The following is a 22,125-nucleotide window of genomic DNA, read 5'->3' on the forward strand; positions in this document are numbered from 1 at the left end:
TAATATTCCTTTAAAAGAACTTCATACCATCTATACTTTTCTCGACGAACATTTTTACGTGATAAACCTTCAGCTTATTAAGTTTGATTACTTGATTTATCAATCCTCTCAATATAATCATAGCATCAATAAAGATTTTTTATTCATCTATACGTTTCTGTTAAAAACGGTAACCCATATGATCTATGGCCACTAAGTCGACAGATCCGTAGAGACGACAAAGCGATGAAACTTTAGTACATGCCAAGTGTTAATGAAAGAACCATTTTCTCCATACCTGCTTTCATGCATTTAGAAGAGCACTCACATTCTTGAGAACCGCCTCTCATTGCTGAAAGAGGAGGTTGAAAATCTATTTCTAGATAAATATGTCGTACTCGGTTTTGTTACTGCTCGATGAGGTGATCTCTGTTTCAAGGAGACTTAATCACTGTAAATCGTCTCGGCTTAGTGTATTAGTCTTTTCGAGCAAGCAATATAAGCATGTGAGTGTCACCACCTTCGCCGCCATGAGAGCTCTGCATTAGACGACTTTGAAGATGAGAAGAAACTTCCAAGAATGAACCACCAGCAAGTCTCACGTGTTGGTCGGATCTGGAACAACCTTTACAATTTAGAGGGTCAAATAACCTTCAATTTCTTTTATTATGCAACTATGTTTTCTGAATTTAAAGGAGCTATATTTTTTTTATTTCGCACAATTATTGTTTTGCTTATAATATGTTATTGATCCACCGTTTTTTCGATTTTATTTGTTACTCCTAAGTCCATAACTACTACAACGTGATAGGCGAAATATAAAAAAATTATTTTCCAAAACTTCTTCTTAAACTTACAAACACCATATATTAAATTTTAATATTAGTGAACCCATTATAAAAAGTCTATGGCTTCGCCCCTGAGAACAATCATACCTTTAGTTCTATCTAACTATCGCTTAAAGTATATCTTATGTTATACAGAATCATAATATATAATTTTAATATTAATATAGACATCTTATTCTGGGCAAAAACTTTTGTACAAGGTTTGTGACTCTGTTTGAGAGTTTTTAGAATTTAAAACTTAAGACTTTGATTCCAACAAGAAAATTATCGAAAGGAAAACCATAACGCCATCGCTTTAGTATACTTTCGATCATCCATCATTCTTATACTGGAGATGCGATTTATGACCAACTTGTCGATTTGTTTAACCAGCACTGAATGCGGTTTCTCACCATGCCGCCTCCCATTCCTTTCATACCAAATTGTTCCTGAAACATGTATCTGAGGAGGAACAAATGTACTTTTTGCCTTGATTGATCATTGATAAGACGAGTGACCTCATCCCATTCACTAGTGTATTGCACATACAATAACTTTTGAGTAACGTTTCTCCATATACCTCTGTTGCCGTTGCAATGTTCTAGTGGGAGATTCTGTTATCTGTTGGAAGCCTATTCTTGATAACTATTCCAAACCATGAAGGGGTAGTATTTTGGGGTGTTGAATTGAAACCTGATACCTATGTACCAGTCGACCGTTGGCTGGGCTGTTCGAGTTAGTCTCCAAGATTCCTTAGAGCTAAACCATGCTCTGTATAAGAGAGTAGAGCTTCTAAATCAGCTTTTAATAAGGTACGATGGCCTTGACGGGGATCAGCTTTTGATCAGCTTCCACATCCATTTTTTAATCTATGTAACAATATTTATCTCAAAATATCACTTTAACGCAATACTATTAAATGATTCAAACTTCCGGAATACTTATGTATTTGTTGATATAGTATTCAGATGTATCACTCTCAGTTTCAGACACAGAAGAGAGTTGCATAAAGAGATGTTAACAAATTGGGAAGATAACTCCATTTCCACAACAAAGAAATATATAATATATTATGAAGACGTTCAGCAAATGACAGTTTGGCCGAGTGGTCTAAGGCGCCAGATTTAGGCTCTGGTCCGAAAGGGCGTGGGTTCAAATCCCACAGCTGTCATATTTTTTCTTGACTCCTTTGTTTATCTTTTTTTTTCCAATGGACGTTGTTGACTTCGCCGCAAGTCAAGTAAGTATTAACATAGTATCCGGTAGAATGTAGACGTGGTATTGGTAATGGGTCAATGTCAAGTAAGCATAGTATCCGGATACAGGTTGTCCAAATCGACTATATCATCATATTGTATTTGAATGAATCCTTGATCCATATGAGACCATTAATTGAATTCGTTTTAAAATAACATATATATTGTGAATGTGTCAACTGAAAGATATATATATATATATATATATATATATATATATATATATATATATATATATAATTTTGGCCTTTACATGGGACAAAAATAACAATAACATATCTAAACAAAATAAAATACTATATTTTTATCCATAACTAAACAACGCAAGATATATTAAAATGTAACAAAAAAAGAAAGAAAGAATAGGTAAAAAAAGTTGTGCGATGAAAGTATATATGAAAGAAGTACAACTTGAAGCAATTGGTGGTATTTAGATAAATGGAAAAATAAACAAAAATCCAGTCAAGGAATTGAATAAACAACAAATATAAATGTCTGTTAATTTTGTTCTTCGTCAAAATTGGAGAAGATTTTTTTCTTTATAAATTCATTCTTCCATAAAGAATTTAGAAGAATATAGTGGAAACTACCTAGGCCTGGGACGGATCGGATATCCGGGCAATTTTAAGGTATCCGGATCCGGATCTTTATCCGGCAGATCCATAATTTTACTATCCTTATCCGGATCCGGGGTTCTCGGATATCTCGGATATCCGGGTGTCGGATATCTTTCAAAAAATTGTAATATCCGGCGGATATCCGGATTTAGATTTGGATCCTTAAAATAAATAAATAAAATAATATTAATATATATAAAATATTAACAATAATTTAAAAATAAAAAATATTTAATGTTTTTAATTATTTCTATATATAATATTACAAAATTTACATAAAATTTACATATACTATCATAAAAATGAAAATATATTACATAAAGTTAGTCTTTATATATAGATATTACTATTTTTGAAATAGTTATTAATAAAACTTATGGATCCGAATATCCGGACTAAAAAATCAAGATATCCGGATCCGGATCCAGCTTTGACAGATCCAACATTTTACTATCCGGATCCGGATTCGGCCCCTCTGGATATCCAGATTTTCGGATCGGATCCGGATCGAATCTCGGATCGAATCCAGATCTCGGATAAAAATTTCAGGCCTAATTACCTACCTACTAATAATTTGACTAAAAATTCAACCTAACTGGTGTAAAATTGGAGAAACGAACAATTCACCGTAATTCTTTTTAAAACATGGTTACCAATTGTAACTGGCTATTTTTATAACTCAATATGTATATATAAATAGAAGTATATTATCAGAGAATATCGTTGTACATATCTATCCGAAAACAAATGTCGATAAGAAAATTCAGATTATAACAAAACTTTGAGAGAAGAATTTTGTTTTCCCTTTCTTTTCCGGGTTGCAAAAAGATAAATTAAAATGCTTGACATATTAAATTGCTCATAAGAAAACAAAACTTGAATATCATTCCAAAAAAACACTACTTGTATATAGATATCTTATTAATACAGCCTACTAGGTTTTTGATTCTTCAAGTCAGAACTCAGAAGACGTGTTAATGCATTACATTATATATATACTTAAAAACCGGATATATATATTTCTGTAGAAACAAAAATGACGATAATTGTTTTGTTTTTAAAGTACTCACTAGTCAAACACTATGTTGCGCACAATGGTTTTAAGTTTCAATGATGCTACTCTTTAGACCAAAAAGGCTGGTCTTTCTCAGTTGCCAAATTCAGTTCACATTCTTTTTTCATATAAGCGACTAAGCGTTGACGCGCGCTTATTATATAAATTGAGTAAAATACACTACATATTATAAAAAGCTATGTCAAGTTTCAAATATATATATACTGAATATTTTCGTATGTATGTTTAGTTAAACGACCAAGCAAAATACAATTGTTTTCATTTTAGCAGTAAAATATATAAAGTTGAATATAACGTTTGTATACAGAAGAATATTGATTTATTAGCGAGATTAAATGAATGAAGATATAGTACATTTTAAGAATGTGTATGACTGGCAGAGTGGGAATGCATTTAGTGGCTTTATATGCAATTTGGCCGAATTATCATGAACTATATATTATAATGCGACTAGGCCGAATATATATTGCGTTTTGGCCTTTTCACATCCGTGATATGATCCTTAAATTTAATATCGTCTTGACAGTATGTTCATATGTACAATCCCACGACTTTAAGTGTGTATATACTATATATAGACTATTATCTCATATCATAAGTCATAATATTTTCTCGCCATTTTCAACTCATCTAAACCATGACTTCACTCTCAAAGACAAATTTGATCTTAACTCTCTTCTTCGTATTCTCTTGCTCATCACTTGCGAAACAGAAGTTTAAACCAGAGACTGAAGCTTTAATATCCTTCAAGAAAGGTATTTCCGAAGACCCTTTAGGGATATTGTCTGACTGGACCACCACCGGTCTGGTACAACACTGCAATTGGACCGGAATCACCTGCGATCGTACCGGTCACGTTGTCTCTGTTTCCTTGATGGAGAAGCAACTTCAAGGTGTCCTGTCTCCAGCCATAGCAAATCTCACCTATCTCCAGGTTCTTGATCTCACTTCTAATAGTTTCTCCGGCGAAATACCGTCAGAAATAGGAAACTTAACAGAGCTTAACCAGCTCATTCTTTACTTGAATTATTTCTCTGGTTCAATTCCGTCTGAGATTTGGAGGCTTAAGAATATTGTGTATCTTGACCTGAGGGATAACTTGTTGACCGGTGATGTTCCTGAAGCGATCTGCAAAACTATATCTTTGGAATTAGTAGGATTTGAAAACAACAACTTAACCGGAACGATGCCAGAATGCTTAGGAGATTTGGTTCATCTCCAAATCTTTATAGCAGGCTTGAACCGGTTTAGTGGTTCTATTCCAGTATCAATTGGTACTTTGGTTAATCTAACGGATTTTAGCCTGGATAGTAACCAGTTAACCGGTAAAATTCCGAGAGAGATAGGAAATCTCTCGAACTTACAAGCTCTAGTTTTAGCTGAAAACTTGTTGGAAGGAGAGATACCAGCTGAGATCGGAAACTGCACGAGCTTGAACCAACTTGAGCTGTATAGTAACCAGTTAACCGGGGCAATACCAGCTGAATTAGGGAATTTGGTACAGCTGGAGGCACTCCGGTTATACAAGAACAAGCTGAATTCGTCAATTCCATCCTCATTGTTTCGGTTAACGAGGTTAACCAATTTGGGACTGTCGGAAAACCAGTTGGTTGGCCCAATACCGGAAGAGATTGGTTTCCTTACGTCAGTTAAAGTTCTTACGCTTCACTCCAACAAATTAACAGGAGAGTTTCCACAGTCAATCACAAACATGAAGAACTTGACAGTGATAACAATGGGATTCAATTTGATTTCCGGTGAGCTCCCGGCGAATCTGGGGCTTCTTACAAACCTTCGAAACCTTTCTGCACACGACAATCTTCTTACCGGGTCAATACCTTCTAGCATAAGTAACTGCACCAGTCTTAAACTCCTGGACCTGTCTCATAACCAGATGACTGGCGAGATTCCTAGGGGTTTAGGACGTATGAATCTTACATTTCTTTCTCTTGGGCCGAATCGGTTTGCAGGCGACATTCCAGATGATATATTTAATTGTTCATACATGGAAACTCTTAATCTGGCACGGAACAACCTCACAGGAACGCTCAAGCCATTCATCGGGAAGCTTCAGAAGCTACGGATTTTGCAGCTATTTTCTAACTCACTCACTGGACCAATTCCTCGAGAGATAGGGAATCTGAGAGAACTGAGTCTCTTGCAACTCAACACTAATCATTTCACGGGAAGAATCCCAAGTGAGATATCAAATCTGCCTCTACTTCAGGGGCTTCAGCTGGATACAAATGACCTCGAAGGTCCAATTCCTGAAGAAATATTTGGTATGAAGCAACTCTCAGAGCTCTATCTGTCCAACAACAAGTTCTCAGGTCCAATTCCTATCTTGCTCGCAAATCTTGAATCTCTTACCTACTTGGGTCTTCATGGAAACAAGTTCAGCGGGTCTATCCCTGCAAGCCTTAAGACACTTTCGCATCTCAACACATTGGATATCTCCGACAATCTTCTCACCGGAACCATCCCTGAAGAGCTGATATCGTCGATGAGAAACTTGCAGCTTACCCTCAACTTCTCAAACAATTTATTGTCAGGAACCATCCCTAATGAGCTTGGAAAGCTAGAAATGGTTCAAGAGATCGACTTTTCAAACAATCTCTTCTCTGGGTCTATTCCAAGATCTTTACCAGCCTGCAAAAACGTGTTGTTCTTGGATTTTTCACGGAACAATCTCTCAGGTCAGATTCCAGATGAAGTTTTCCAACAAGGCGGCATGGACATGATCAAAAGCTTGAACCTTTCAAGGAACAGTCTCTCTGGTGGAATCCCTCAAAGCTTCGGGAACATGACGCATTTAGTCTCTCTGGATCTCTCTTATAACAATCTCACAGGCGAAATCCCAGAGAGCCTCGCCAATATTTCGACGCTGAAACATCTCAAACTAGCTTCAAACCACCTCAAAGGCCACGTCCCTGAGTCCGGTGTGTTCAAAGACATCAACGCAGATGATCTGATGGGAAACAAAGAGCTCTGCGGCAGCAAGAAGCCTCTCAAGCCATGTATGATAACCAAGAAGAAGTCAAGCCACTTCTCCGAAAGAACTGCAATCATCGTGATTGTTCTTGTATCAGCTGCAGTTCTTCTTCTCATACTCGTTGTCCTGATTCTCATCTGCTGCAGAAAAAAGGAGAAAAAGACTGAAGCCTCATCAGAATCTCCAATGCCGGATTTGGATTCAGCTCTGAAGCTAAAGAGATTCAACCCAAAAGAGCTTGAACAAGCAACAGACTCATTCAACAGCGCCAACATCATCGGCTCAAGCAGCTTAAGCACAGTCTACAAAGGTCATCTCCAAGATAACACAGCGATCGCAGTAAAAGTCCTAAACCTAAAGCAATTCTCCGCAGAATCAGATAAATGGTTCTACACAGAAGCCAAAACGCTAAGCCAGCTGAAGCATCGAAACCTAGTGAAGATCCTAGGGTTCGCTTGGGAGAGCGGGAAGATGAAGGCATTGGTGCTTCCGTACATGGAGAAAGGAAGCTTAGAGGACGCGATTCACGGCTCCGGTGAACAGATCAGAGGCTTCACCGAGAGAATCGATCTGTGCGTTGATATCGCTAGCGGAATCGATTACCTTCATTCTGGATTCGGATTCCCGATCGTTCACTGCGATCTGAAGCCGGCGAATATACTCCTCGACGGAGATCGAGTCGCTCACGTCAGCGATTTCGGGACTGCGAGGATTCTAGGGTTACGTGAAGATGGAAGCGTTACAGCTTCTACATTAGCCTTCGAGGGGACGATTGGGTACTTAGCTCCAGGTAAAATTCAATATCCAAACAATATTTTATAAGTCAAAACATACGTGGCTTAAGGGAAGCTTCGAACCTAGCTCCTCTTGAACAATATAGAGAACCGTAAACCACTAGACTAGACAAATTTCAAAACGACCGGTAAAAAGTTAATCAAATGAAGATAGGAAGCCCATGCTTTATTGGGCCAGGGCCGGTTCCATTGATTCACTCACTATTTTCTTTCTTCAATGAACAGAGTTTGCTTATATGAGGAAAGTGACGACGAAAGCGGACGTGTTCAGCTTCGGGATTGTGATGATGGAGCTGATGACGAAACGGAGACCGACTTCGGTGATCGATGAAGAATCACAAGGGGTGAGTCTGCGTCAATTGGTGGAGGAAGCGATTGGAGATGGAGTGGAAGGGATGATTAGGGTTCTTGATTCGGAGATTGGGTTATCTATTGTTACTAGGAAGCAGGAAGAGGCTGTTGAAGATTTGTTGAAGCTTTGTTTGTACTGTACCAGCTCCAGACCTGAGGATAGGCCCGATATGAATGAGGTTCTTACGCATTTGATGAAACTCAGAGGGAAGACGATCCCAGTTCCAGATCGCAATGGTGATTTAGAAGTGTAACAGTAATGGTTTAATCAAAGTCGAAGACGAGCTTTGTTGTGCGAGTGTCGTACTATGTTTATGTTTTCCTTTTTTTCTCTTAATATATTGAGCTTGAATAAAGGGCCTAACAACTATTGTATGAAATTGTAAAAATCTCTGATGAGTTGATTGCATTTGCGCAAGTGTTAGACGCTTGATTTAATTGGAAGGAAGCCACTTCACAGTTTATTCAAATTTTCCCAAGTAGAGAAGTTGATCAGCCGTATCCCACATCTGTTTGGATTACTATTTTCTCTTCCACAAGATTGTTATCTTACTTTTAACATTTTTCAACAGATTAATAAAATTACTAAAAATGCTTTTTATCTTTAATTAATATATTTAAAATACATTAACAAAACTTATATGTCCAATCTTTATAATATTATTTACCGACAGTTGTAGATGTTACCTTGCAGAAGAGAACAACAAGGAATGAATAAACGATGGTACCATGAAAATTGTGAAATCATATGATATATACCAACCAAATATTTGATTGATACTTTAACATCACTATACATTTATAAACGGGCCACACAAATTTTTTGCTTAATGCTTACAAAACAAAAATATAGAGAGTATATTAAACAAAACTAAATTGAAAACTATCGCTTTAATGTCGTATGCTTTCCGAATCTGACATCATTGGTCTTGGCTTTGTTGAACGGACTATGTTATGCCCAAGAGAGTTTACTTCAGGAAGAAAAAAAGAGTGATCGGGAGGAGAAACGAAGAAGAAGAACAGAGCAAAAATGCAGGAAAAGTCAGCAGAGAGAGGTTGTCTAATCATTAATAATAAGAGAATATTTATTTGTATAATTATTTTGGTTATTTAAATATACTTTAATAGGTTTTAAAATTAATCTCTCAATAGTTGGTGTTTATCTAATCGTAAGTTAACAGAGGTGGAATATCATCGGAAAGAAATGTAAAAGATGATATTATTCGATCTCATTAGTTACATAATGTATCATTTACAAGTATATAAAATAAGGTACTAAACCGGACTAAACCATGATTAAATTACATTTACAGTAAACCAATCTAAACCGGCTAATACCCCCCCCCCTTTCCCCCTCAAGATGAAGGTGTGTAGATGTCCAAAACACCCATCTTGGAAATGAGAATCCGAAATGGTGCTGGATACAATGCCTTCGTCAGCACGTCTGCAATTTGATTATGTGTACGTACATGCATTGTCTTGATCATGCCATTGTCAATGCGATCACGAATGGTGTAACAATCATGATCAACATGTTTAGTCCTCTCGTGATATACGGAGTTGTTTACGATGTGGAGAGAGGCTGTGTTGTCACCATATAAGTGTGTAGGCAACGAGACAGGTACCTGGACCGAAGAAGCCATTCAATCTCACAAGATGCATCAGCCAAAGCTCTGAACTCTGCTTCCCGGTGCTTCAAGATATGGTACGTTGCTTCTTCGAACGCCAAGTTACCAAAGACTCTCCAAGGAACATAGCATAACCAGTAATAGATTTTCGTGAGTCAGGGCACGATCCCCAATCCGCATTAGCAAAACCACGCAAATCAAATGACCCAGACACATCATAAAAGAGACCATGTCCCGCAGTACCTTTCAGATAACGAAGGAGCTTGTGAGCAGCCTTCAAGTGAGCATCTCTAGGTGCAGCAGAATATTGACAGAGCTTCGTGAGAGTATAAGCTATGTCTGCTCGAGTGATTGCAAGATACATCAGTATATCCATCAATCGTCTGTAGACTTTAGGCTCAGATAACAGAGCTCCCATCTCGTGTATGATCTTCGACCCATCTTTTGGTATAATAGTTTATGTTGAAAGTCGAACCGTGGGGTCAAGAGGAATAGATGATGGTTTACATCCAAGGAAGCATGTATCATCAAGCCATTCAAGAATATATTTCCTTTGACAAACTGAAATGCCTCGTGCAGAACAAGCAATCTCCAAGCCAAGAAAATATTTTGCATCTCCAAGATTGCGGAGTTTGAAATGTGATTCCAATTCACCAATATACTCCTTTACAGCTTCATCATTGTTGCTCACCACTAAGATGTCATCAACATACACTAATACTGCCAAATATCTTCCATCTACATTCTTCACAAACAATGTATGATCATCCCGAGACTTCATGAAACCCATCTTCATTATAGTAGAAGATAACTTCAAGTACCACTGCCTAGATGCTTGCTTGAGACCATAAAGTGATTTATGTAATCTACAAACAACATTAGGAGGGACTAAAACACTTTTTAGCTCTTCATAACCATGGAGAAGTTTCATGTAAATCTCCTCCTCGTGATCACCATTCAAGAATGCATTGGAAATGTCCAACTGAGTGAGAGACCAATTCATCTTAGCTGCGACATCAATGAGAACCCTTACAGTGCTAAGTTTAGCCACATGGGAAAAGGTTTCTTGATAGTCTACGCCTTCTTCTTGCGTGTACCCTTTACCAACTAGACGACCCTTCTTCCTCTCTTCTGTACCATCTGCATGGTATTTGGTCTTATAAAGCCATTTACAACCAATGGGCTTCTTATCAGGTGGTAATATGCAAGCACTCCAAGTCTTGGTCCTTTCTTGAGAGTCAATCTCTTCCTTCATAGTGTCACGCCATAACTGATCTAGCATTGCTTCTGAATATTTTTGAGGATCTTTGGATTTTGTGATGGTATTTATAAAAGAAAGAAACGATTCTGATAAAGCAGAATATGAAATGTAGTTTTCCATAGGATAAGGGGTGGAAGAGGAAGAAGAAACATTTGAACAAAGGTAGTCCTGCAAATGAGAAGGTTGTTTCTTGTTTCGAATTGAACGACTTCCAGAGGGAAGAACGTCAGAAGATGACACATCATTATGAAGATGTGCATCGGAAGATGCTGGTTTAGAGAACACATCATCAGGGACAGCAGGTGAGGAAGCATGAGGAAAGAAAGATTTGACATTATCATTTAGAGATGATAATGCAAAGGGAAAGATATCCTCATGAAAAATCACATGACGAGAGACAGAAACAGATTGTGTCTCTATGTCTAGAAGCTTATAACCCTTGTACCCCAAAGGATATTCTAGGAAGACACAAGCCTTAGCTCTAGGATCAAACTTATTCCTATTCTTAGTTGAAGTACTAACATAATTAAGCATCCAAAGGTTTTTAGGTTTTCATAATCGGGTTGTTTACCAGTTAGCTTTTCAAAAGGTGATTTATGTTCCAAAACAGGAGAATGTAAACGATTTATAAGAAAAATCGCAGTCAAAACACAATCACCCTAAAATTGCAAAGGTACATTAGACTAAAATAATAATGCTCTAGCAACATTCAATATATGTTGATGCATTCTTTCCACTACAGAATTTTGTTCAGGTGTTTCAGGACATGAATGATATGAAATGATTCCTCTAGCGGCAAAGAATTCAGTGAATTTCAGTTAATTTGCATTGTCTGATCTAACAGCCTTAACATTCACATTATATTGATTTGCTACCATCTTAACAAAATCAGGGAATATTTGTATAGCATCAGACTTTGCACACATCAAGAAAACCCAAGTGGCTCTACTAAAATCATCAACTATAGTCAAGAAATACTTCGAATTATCAACAGTAGGTTCAGCAAAAGGACCCCAAGTATCTATATGTAACAAATCGAAAGCATTCTTGCTAATATTTTGTCGAGATTTGAAAGGTAAGTGTTTCTGTTTCGATAAATGGCAAACATGACACAAATCAGAATGATCTTTATTAAGTTTTGAATTTGGAATATGTAGAACATTCGACAATGTATCAATTTTAGATTTTTACGGATGACCTAAATGCTTATGCCAAGTAAGAGAATCCACGACAACAGAAACAGACGACATACTTTGAAAAGATAAAGATCTATGTCTATTTTTGACATCCAAGACATATAAGTTGTGAACTTGACTACCTTGACCAATCATCAATGCCTGAGTAAGTTCATGGATAAAGCAATCATTAGTAGTGAAAGAAACTTCAGAATTCAATGGTTTAGTTAAAACACTCACGCTTAACAAATTAAATCTGAAATCCGGAATGAAAAGAACATTGAAAAGCGTAATAGAATCAGTCAAATGAATGCATCTTACCCCAACTATAGTAACAGTATAGCCATTAGGAAGGGTGACATAGGTTTTGTCTAAGGGTTTGTAATCAGTAAAAAAGTTCCTATCATGAATAACATTTGCGTAGCTCCTGAGTATATAATCCAAGCTCTAAGAGACACATATGTTTCTTTTGAAGTGGAAGATATAAGCATGCCGTGATAGGAATGGTTGTAAAGAGATATGAAGTTACCGGAAAGGCTTCCTGTAATCTGTGAAATTATAAGAGCATAAGCTGAAGTCGAAGCAGTATCTTTCTAAGTTGTGGATGTGACATTAGGAAATTGGAGTTGAGAACTCAAGTAAGAGATCATAGACTGGAGCTGGTCTTTGGAGAGTTGTTCGCAGAAAACTTCTTCATTCGTATTAACCGACTATGTAAGTGCCATGTTTGTTGAGGCAATAGCAGTAGGTTTCTTTCCTTTGAACATTCCAGGAGGATATCCATGCTTCTTGTAACACTTGTCAACTGTATGACCAAGTCTGGAGCAGAAAGAGCACTTCACCTTGTGATAAGGTCCTTGAAAAGTAAGAACTTGATTATTCTCCGGGTTGAGTGACTCGTGAACTTGGAAAGCAACATGATGATTTGTCACTCGTTAAGCAGATCCTACAATTCGCTGGCTTTCATCCTGGTCAAGCATGCTGTATATCTCAGTAAGGCTGGGACGAGGCTTCATGTTCAGAATTGGCCCTCGAATATTGGCAAAATTCTCGTTGAGTCCCATGAGAAACTGAATGATACGACTAGTCTCGGCTTCCTCCATTAACTCCTTAACATGATCACAGTTGCATCTTCTTGCTGTGGTGATTCTTGTGTTAGACAGTTGCTCCCAAAGAGTCTTCTTCTTAGTATAGTAGGCAGATAAATCCATGGATCCCTGCTTCAAGGTCGCAGTAGCCTGCTCTAACCGATACTTCCTTGGGAGATTACTTACTCGAAACCTAGAGTACAAGTCATTCCACATCGCAACAGCATCATCATAGTACAAGATGTTATCATATATCTCCTGATTCACTGTATTAAGTAACCACGACTTAACCATGATGTTGCATCTACTCCAGATCTTAAACAATGGATCACTCTCAGCTGGTCTAACTAACGATCCATCGACAAATCCTATCTTGTTCTTAGCATCAAGACCATCCTCATTGCGATATGCCAGTTATTATAGTTCAATCCATCTAAATTCTGATTCGCAATACACAATCCAGGATGATCGGCATAATGCAAAAAATACGGACTATGAGTGTTGTCGATAGATTTCATACTAGAGCTATTCGATCCACGAGTTTGCATACGACGAGTTACGAGATTCTGCGGCAGATTGATCTCGACATCAAGATCATCGTCTTCGTTTGCGGAAAAATGCGATCAATTCCGCATCGCAGAAGTTTCCGTATCAGAAACGGTGTTTCGAGTCCTCATCCTCCTTCCAAGCATCGTCATTGTAGAGATCGAGATCAGAGACTGCAGAAGATCGAGATCGGATATCAAGAATCACCAATAGCGATGATTTTCTGATTCGTAACTTCAATCGAAGCTCAGATTCAGCTGGATTTTCAAGAAACAGAGACGATAATGAAGAATTTGTTAGAGAATCGAATAGAAATCAGAGAAAACAAGCAGAAAATGCTCTGATACCAATAGAGGTTGAAGATCATCAGAAAGAAATGTAAAAGATATATTATTCAATCTCGTTAGTTACAGAATGTATCATTTACAAGTATATAAAGTAAGGTACTAAACCGGACTAAACCATGATTAAATTACATTTACAGTAAACCAATCTAAACCGGCTAATATAAGTGTATTCGTCTATATAAAGTTTTTGTAGTAGTCTTCATTCTTCATTCTTCATTCTTCATTCTTATTTAATTGTTGACTATTTATTTTAACAAAAAAAAATTAACAACTTGAAAGAACACTTGTCTTGTGAGTATCCGAAGATTGGTTAGTTTAATATCAATGTAACCAGTCGGTCACATGAAGAGACGCGTGAAATTAAATGAATTCCCTAGGGGCAGTACTCAATTATTTGTTGAGCTGAGTGGGTGATTTGGTACAATAGAAATAAATATCGGTTGTACATCCAGGGCAGTACCTGACTATATAAGATAGACAAGCATAAGTTTGGGCCTTAATAAATTATATTAGTATTGGGGGGCAGTTCTAAACGGGAATGATTATGTAATTCTGTTGGCGATGTTCATATTAGAAGTAGACAAAGTGTGTTATTCAGTTCCTCTTCACGAAATTTTAAATTCTCATGTTTTGGAGGCCAAATAAATAAATGGGCTTCAAGTCTAAAATTTCCCAATCCGGCTCTATGTACATGTAAAGTTTGATTTGTGCGTCTGTGGTGTACTGAGTGAAAAAAAGTATTTTTGGTATAGTCAAGATAAGATTTATTATACACTAGGAGTTGTGTTCGCGCTTCGCGCCAAATATTGTTTTATTGTTGTCACGTATTTTTTTGGATGATGTAATTATGTGGTCGTCTTTATTTGTTAAAAGTATTATTTGGTGTTTTTATTGTGTTATGTAGTAGTAGGTGATATGTTAATATATTTTGTGTTTGTTTTTTCAATAACATGTTGTTGTGTGTGTAGTAGTACTTGTTAGTGGTGAAATGAGCATCTGATGTAAATTATATTAAATTTCAATAGCTTTACATTTATGCATTTGTTGATTTTAAGAATTACAGTTTTAGCGTCAAAATTGCATTTTATGTTTTCAAATTTTCGAACATTATTCTTTTAAGATGTTTTTTGCACTCTCTCCATATTTTGCACAATTAGAAAGTGTTGGACCAAATTTCAATATTATAAAAAAAGGACCAAAAATGTAAAACAAATATATGGTTATGCCATGTATACTAACCCGGATTATCAATCTATATACAGAGCCGTGCCATTATCAATCTATATACAGAGCCGTGCCTCACTTTTTGTAGGTTAGAAGCATAGAATTTTTTTTTGGCCTCTTAATTTGTTTTAACATAAAAATTTAACCTAAAATAACTGATAAAAACAAAGAAAATACAAGAACGGTGCTAAGCTTGCTCGAAAGCAAGACCTGGTCAGTTAAAACATCTTACTAAACCACTTGACCAAAGACAACTTTGCAAAAATTGGCCCCAAAATAATATTTACTATAACCGGCCCCGAAGCCAATGCTTGACCTGCTTCCTATCAGGCACGACCATGTCTATATACGTATGTCTTTGGCATCATATTATTCATATACATATGGGTATGTACAAGAGTACAATATATGAGATACAATAATTATTGTCTAAAATGTGGTCAGAAAAAACTGTTACTTATGAGATTTTTGAATGTTATTCAGCACTACAAGCATAGTTTTTATCAGCGATACCATCTAGTCCTAGTATCTTCTCGCTAGCTACCAAGTATTTACGCCAATATGGATTACTCTTTTGGAGAAAGAATAACATTGTTGAACCTAAATTATACATGGATCCTTATTCATGGATAATCTGATATATCTGGAAGGTTCGGAAAGATAAACTCTTTAGGAGGATAGACATGGATCCTTTAGAGAGTTCGATACGCGGAAAGTGAATGTCAAGTCTGATTTAATGCAAATGAAATGGTAGCGCCAAGTCCACAAGAGTATAGTAATGAGGAAACCCAAGTCTTAAGCTTGAGCAATGTCTGCATGATGGATGGTTCATGGACTTTCACAGCTCCGTTCAGCGGATGCGGCTAGGTTTGGATCGACAGCCTGGGAAAAATTCAACTTATGGGGATGCGGAACTATAGTCGGCGGGAGACTGCCTTACATACAAAAGTGGAAGCACTGCAAGGGGAAAGGAAAATATGCTTCAGCACTCGACATGTCAGAACTTTGGGACGGATTGCAAAGATCTGATCGCGACGATAAAGGAGCCTCATGTTTGGCCAAGTTTTGTCACAGAATTGGAGGCGATAAAGACTCTGCAAATATGTTTTCCGGACTTCAAGATCTCTTACATCCCAAGAGCGCAAAATGGAATTTCGGACTCTTTATCTAGGACTGTGAGGTCTTTTCGTAGAGAGCTTTGTTGTTTTGTTTGTTCTATTCCGATATAGTTATTCCGGACACCTCAAGTCTGAATAATAGAATAGTCATTGTTGCAAAAAATAAAAAAAAATAAAAAAAAAATATAAATAAATATATATATATATATATATATATATTATATATGTTTAGAGATATATATGTTGAAAAGTATGAAATGCAATTCACATTATAAAGTGAGGTTGTCAAACATGAAGCATAGATAAGTTCGACATATACATCTTTCTGTCTAAGTTTAGTTTAATTTCAAATCATCAAAAGTTTAGTTTGCTTTAGAGATATGAAAATAAGTATGTCCCTTTCCTCATTAGTGCATATGTATCAAGTAAAGAAATAGAGATTCACATGCCCCTCAAGGATAACTAATATATTCACTCAAAGAAATTTATTTTAATAACTCGAAAGAGACTCCATATATATCCATGCCTATAACATTTCTACATTATATCATACTAGTCTCAGAAAAATATACATGCAGAATAAAACTACCACTTATAGTATGCATCCGATATTGTTTATGTATGATAGTATGATAGTACTACTACATCTTCAAAGTTTTAACATTTGCACCCAAAACAATTTTTCATCAAGGTTCTTGTTTGAAAAAAACCGAAGGAAACATCTCCTTCAGAAGCTCATAGTCACTACCATGCTGAAACTCATGGTTTTGTTGCTGCTGATAATTAGGGTTTGCATTCATGCTTGAGTATGGCACACGAAAGAGATCATCATGTGAGAAGCTTCTTGGAGTGTTGATGAAATTGGAACCTGGAGATAGAGACGAAGATTTATAATCAGATGCGGCGGGTCCAGAAAACATTGCCGTGCGGCGAGTGGTCGGGATCGGGTGGTCGTGTTGACTCTCGTAGGTTGTGATCACGACTGTTGGATCTTGGTAAGATCTCTCAACTCTCTTCTTCACGTTGCACTTCTGCGTTGTACATCTATAGTAACTCCTGTTTTCGTAAGACATATACTAATTGTTTTAGAATGTGACTTGTAATGTCGGTTACAAAATTAAGTTATATTTTGTATATTGTTATAACAAAATTGACTGACTTTTCACACAATGTCAACATTTTATATGGAATATATATATATCTCATATACTGTACATTATTATAATTTAAGAAAATATTATAAGGTATTGAAAATAATTATTCTAGAAAGCATTGGCGGCTGGTAAAAATACATGCAAAATTTCACAACGAACTGGAGCTGACCATAATATCGTTTTATTTAAAAAAACCTGAAATTTTGATTAAAAATAAAAATGAGGGAGATTATTGGGAGATGAATTTGTATAGAGTTAGTAAATTTTAAGAGTTCATAGATTTTAAAAAAATTATGTGGATTGTGAAAATTTATATACATTGGCTTAAGGAATTTGAACATAACTTTTTTAGATTGGTATAGATTTTCATGAATTTGTATTACCTATTTTCTATCATTATTTTTGTAAAATAAATATATAATTTTTATTTTTTTCTAAATCATATTGCATGATTATTTATTTTTTCTTTCATATTAAAAAAAAAATAATAGTGATACATACAAAATTGGGCAATTCTCTTAAATAGTTTCTTTTAAATATTTAAGTTTTTGTCACAGAAAAACACTTAAAGAGGAAAATGATCAAAAGAGGTTTCATTAAAAAGTCAAAAAACTATTTTATACCTTATTTTATAAATTCAAAATTTTTAATAATTCTTAAAATAATTTTTTCGAATTTGTTTTCAAATATTTTTCCATTTTTTGTCAATTTTTTTTTAAAAAAATTCAAAATGATTTGTAAACTATTTATTTTATTTTTTATATTTATAAATATAATTATATATTCAAAATGATAAAACAATATAAAAATAATTATATATTCAAAAATGTAAAAGTATATAAAATATAATGAATTATAGTTTTGGGCATATAATATGGATTTAAAGTGCAATAGATAGTTGGTAAGTATAACTATTTTGTTGTCTAGTTTTTTTGTCATATGGATTTTGAAAATCACATGGATACATATAATATTTTGAAAGTTGAATCTTATGATTAAAAATGAATAAAATTCATCTCCCAATAACACTAGATTTAGTTAGAATTTGAGAATTAATAATAACTAAACTTTTTGAATAACAAGAGATTTGAATGGATTTTGAAATTTTTTAAACTAATAACAATGAATTCTATTAAGATTTTTGAAATTCAAGAACCAATAACAATAGAATCTCAATTATTTTAAAAGTTCGTGAGAATTCACTTACCAATAACCCCCTGAGATGATTTATGAAATAAGTGTGTGAATGTGAACAGTATCAATATTCTAAGAGATATAAAAGAAAAATTAATTTTGTTACAAAATACAATACAAAAATTAATTTTCTTACAAAATACAATACAACAACAATAAATTTGTAGAACTAAAAGCAAACACGATAGGCAAATTAATAAAAAAAACCACTAAACATAACACACAATGAAATCTTTCTTAGACCTTGAATGGACATGGATACAAAAAAAAACTCAAAATATTTTAAATGAAATTTGGTCTTTGTTTTTTAAATAAAAAGTAAACATGAGAATTCTTTTAACATGAATATTAGATCGAATATTTATGGTTTAAGAATTTTAAAAGGTAAAACTGAACTAAAAGCTAGATTAACATTTCATTTTTTTTTAAGTTTCAAAAAATAAATTCATTTTTTCATTAATTTATTGTACCTGGTTATTTATATAATTAAATATAACAGCTGAATAAAGTACCTCGGATAGGGACTGTTTTTGACTGCCTTTTGGCCGTACTTCCTCCAACGATAGCCGTCTTCGAGATGATCAACTTCGGTCTTAGTCATAAACGAGACTCGTGGCTCTCTTATCTTCTTCTCTTGATTCTTCTTTGTTTTAACTCTGAACCATATAAATATCACGCAATTGAATTAATGCTTTGTCATAATGGACCGTATTGTATCGTACCATACGACTGACTTTGAACAATATATAGTTAATAATGCTAAGCACCAAATGATTGCTGGACGTACAAGTTTTTACAACAATATTAGGTGGTAGTCTATCAAAAAATGGTACTCGTCTTTCTGTTTAAAAGGGTTCTTTAGGGGGCAGTGGGGAAGATAATTCATCAATGAATAAACAATTTTGGAATCAAAATATTCATTTATGATATTCAAGTTCTGTTCTGTATATGTATTTTCCGTATAAAACATTGTAAATTAAAATATATTTTATTTATAGTTATTAGTTAAAGAAACTTAAGTTCGAGAAAAGGTTGGCCATCAAACTGAAAAAAAAAGAAATGCATTTTAAATTTCCGAAGAATTAAAGCTTCGGTGTTTGATTAGCTAGAGTTTTGTTTTTGTATGCAAAAGATGATTAATTAGAATAACGAATCATTTTCAGTGATAGAAAAAAAATAAAAGTTTGATCATGATTCATGTGATGATGAACTCTAAATATTTCCATCTTGCTCGGCTATATAAGAGTTTAACTACTAAGAACAAAACAAAAATAACCACTAAAAACTATTATGAACTTTTTCAAAAAACAGAAACTTACACTTTCTGAGAACGTTGTTTATCTCCTCCATCGTCAGCTTCTCTTTTCAACAGGCTTTTGCCAGAATCTTCGCCGTGATGATGATGGGCCTCACCGGAAGAAGGAGATGCAGAAACCCTAGTTTCATTCTCAGCGATTGCACCACCACCACCGACAACTTCATGACTCTTGAGACTAGTATTATAATTATAAGCATTATAAAAACCATTTTCTTGATCGATCGAAGGATTAAAAAACTCGCTGGAAGATGGCGAGGGCTCGAAACCAAATCCGAACGCTCCTTGAGAACTCGAGTGTAGATCAGAACCTATTTGTGATGAGATCATGTTTGCATTATAAGTGCATGGACCAGAAACGTAAGGGAGACTCATATTTTGGCTGTTGATGTTGTTGTAATGATTATACGATGAAGTATAGTGATGGTTGTTAAGATCTTTGGTTTCATTAGACATGATGAAGAACAAAGAGCTTCACTTCACACCAAACAAGTTTGGAAGAAAAAAAAAACAAAGAGAAGAGCTAAGAGATTTAGCAAAAAAAGAAAGAAAGATAATTTAAAGAAAGAAAGAAGACCAACTTTTTACGTTTATGATTTTTCAGTCGGTCCAAATTTGGTATAGACTTTTGGGTCTTCTTGTATTTATACAGTTTGAAAACTATATATTGTTTAATATGTTTTGCTAAATAAAATATAGTAAAAATGGCGTTTTAGAATATGATTTAATATTGACAAAAAAAGAATATGATTTAATAATAAACAAAACAATTTAAAAAACGAAGGTTGAATGAATAGTTTGAGTGTGAATGATTAAAAGGCTTGGGATTTGAATGACTTTTAATATTAAAACAAAACGAAATTTCTTTTATAATTTGAGTTGACGAAAAGTATTTTACCTCCCAAACGGAGAGAGTTACAGAAGTGTCCTCGAGTAAGGAAACAGTACTTGGCTTCGTTTCTTAAATGCTTAATGTGAACATAAACTCCAAACCATTTTTTCACAATTAAATTTCTTAAAGTCTTATGACAGATATGAAAAAGAATAATTATTTTTGGACAACTAAATTTTAAATCTCTTTACATATTCACCAACAAAAGTTTTCCTCTACAATGGATGTCCCATATTAACATATGAGGTAAGGCAGGGCATTTTATCTGTAAATTAAAATTTACAATTCATTATTCGATTCGATTCAATTTAAAAAATACGGATATCCGTAAATTTGAGAAACAAAGAAAATATTAAAAATTAACATATGTTTTAACGAAACAAATCACAAATACTAAAAAAATTAGATTCAGATATCCGTTCCTCTCTGACTTTTATAAAAATAGATATACGTCTACAATTAAATATAGAATTATAAATATATTTTATATAATTATTATTTTAACATATAATATTATTAATTTTATGTATAAAAGTTACTTAAAGAAAATTAAGAAAGGAACATAAAATATTTATAACACAAAAATTTTCTAAGAACTTTATGTTTTATAAAAAAATCAAAGTAGTTTAAAATAATTATGGAACATATAGTTTTAATAATCTTTACCTTTATTTATTATATACAAAGATTTTTTTGAAACCAGTTTCGTATAGTGTTTTTTAAAAGATTTTTTTGTATTTAACAAAATGGATGAGATATTTGTAAAATTTTTTGATATCCGAAGCAAAGCAAATAAAAAAATATCCATTAAATATAAAACAAATCACAAATACTAAAAATTATAGTAGTATTTGATCCGTGTCCACTTCTATGCAGTAGTACTTATTTGGTTTTTTAGGGCATGATTAATGCATGTCTCTTAAGGAGGGTTTCTTAGCAAATATAAGAGACATCTCTTAACTTTTAACTAAAATAAACTAAGAAACGTCTCTTAGAGCATGATTAACCCCGGTCTCTTAACTCATGATTTGACATTTTTTTGTTTTTTTTTTTACACTTTTAGGCTAAAAGACGGCTTTTATATCTCTTATTTAAGAGACGGTTCTTAGCTTTTATCTCTTATCTGAAGCTAAGAACCCCAGTTAAGAGACTAAGGTTAATCATGGTCTTATATCTCTTATTTAAGAGACGTCTCTTAGCTTTTATCTCTTAGTTTTTTTTAGTTAAAAACTAAGAAACGGCTCTTATATTCGCTAAAAAGTCCTCCCTAAGAGACCTACATTAATTATGGT

At 34.5% G+C, this 22,125-nt stretch overlaps 3 protein-coding genes and 1 non-coding gene across 4 annotated transcripts; 2 read left to right on the forward strand and 2 right to left on the reverse strand.

The window, feature by feature from the left end:
- Window positions 1-1,897: 1,897 nt before the first annotated feature.
- On the forward strand, window positions 1,898-1,977 carry TRNAL-UAG. The gene has a single exon. It is a non-coding gene; the product is annotated as a tRNA-Leu (tRNA).
- Window positions 1,978-4,391: 2,414 nt separating this feature from the next.
- LOC106367628 (LRR receptor-like serine/threonine-protein kinase FLS2) lies at window positions 4,392-8,355 on the forward strand. The gene is made up of 2 exons (XM_048767586.1): window positions 4,392-7,536; window positions 7,766-8,355. Exons 1-2 carry the CDS (start codon window positions 4,392-4,394, stop codon window positions 8,143-8,145), a joined length of 3,525 nt encoding a protein of 1,174 aa, XP_048623543.1. The 3' UTR covers window positions 8,146-8,355.
- Window positions 8,356-12,890: 4,535 nt separating this feature from the next.
- LOC106363398 lies at window positions 12,891-13,337 on the reverse strand. Its single transcript, XM_013803144.1, has one exon. The coding sequence runs from the start codon at window positions 13,335-13,337 to the stop codon at window positions 12,891-12,893; it is 447 nt and encodes a 148-aa protein (XP_013658598.1).
- A 3,413-nt stretch (window positions 13,338-16,750) lies between these two features.
- LOC106367627 (WRKY transcription factor 8-like) lies at window positions 16,751-21,278 on the reverse strand. Its single transcript, XM_013807434.3, has 3 exons — window positions 19,946-21,278; window positions 19,139-19,282; window positions 16,751-17,334 (listed from the first exon to the last, which is right to left on the reverse strand). The coding sequence occupies exons 1-3, from the start codon at window positions 20,395-20,397 to the stop codon at window positions 16,965-16,967; spliced, it is 966 nt and encodes a 321-aa protein (XP_013662888.1). The 5' UTR covers window positions 20,398-21,278; the 3' UTR covers window positions 16,751-16,964.
- Between the last annotated feature and the right edge of the window lie 847 nt (window positions 21,279-22,125).

The sequence above is a fragment of the Brassica napus genome, chromosome C9, assembly GCF_020379485.1.
Source record: "Brassica napus cultivar Da-Ae chromosome C9, Da-Ae, whole genome shotgun sequence".
In the NCBI taxonomy this organism is placed as follows: Eukaryota; Viridiplantae; Streptophyta; class Magnoliopsida; order Brassicales; family Brassicaceae; genus Brassica; species Brassica napus.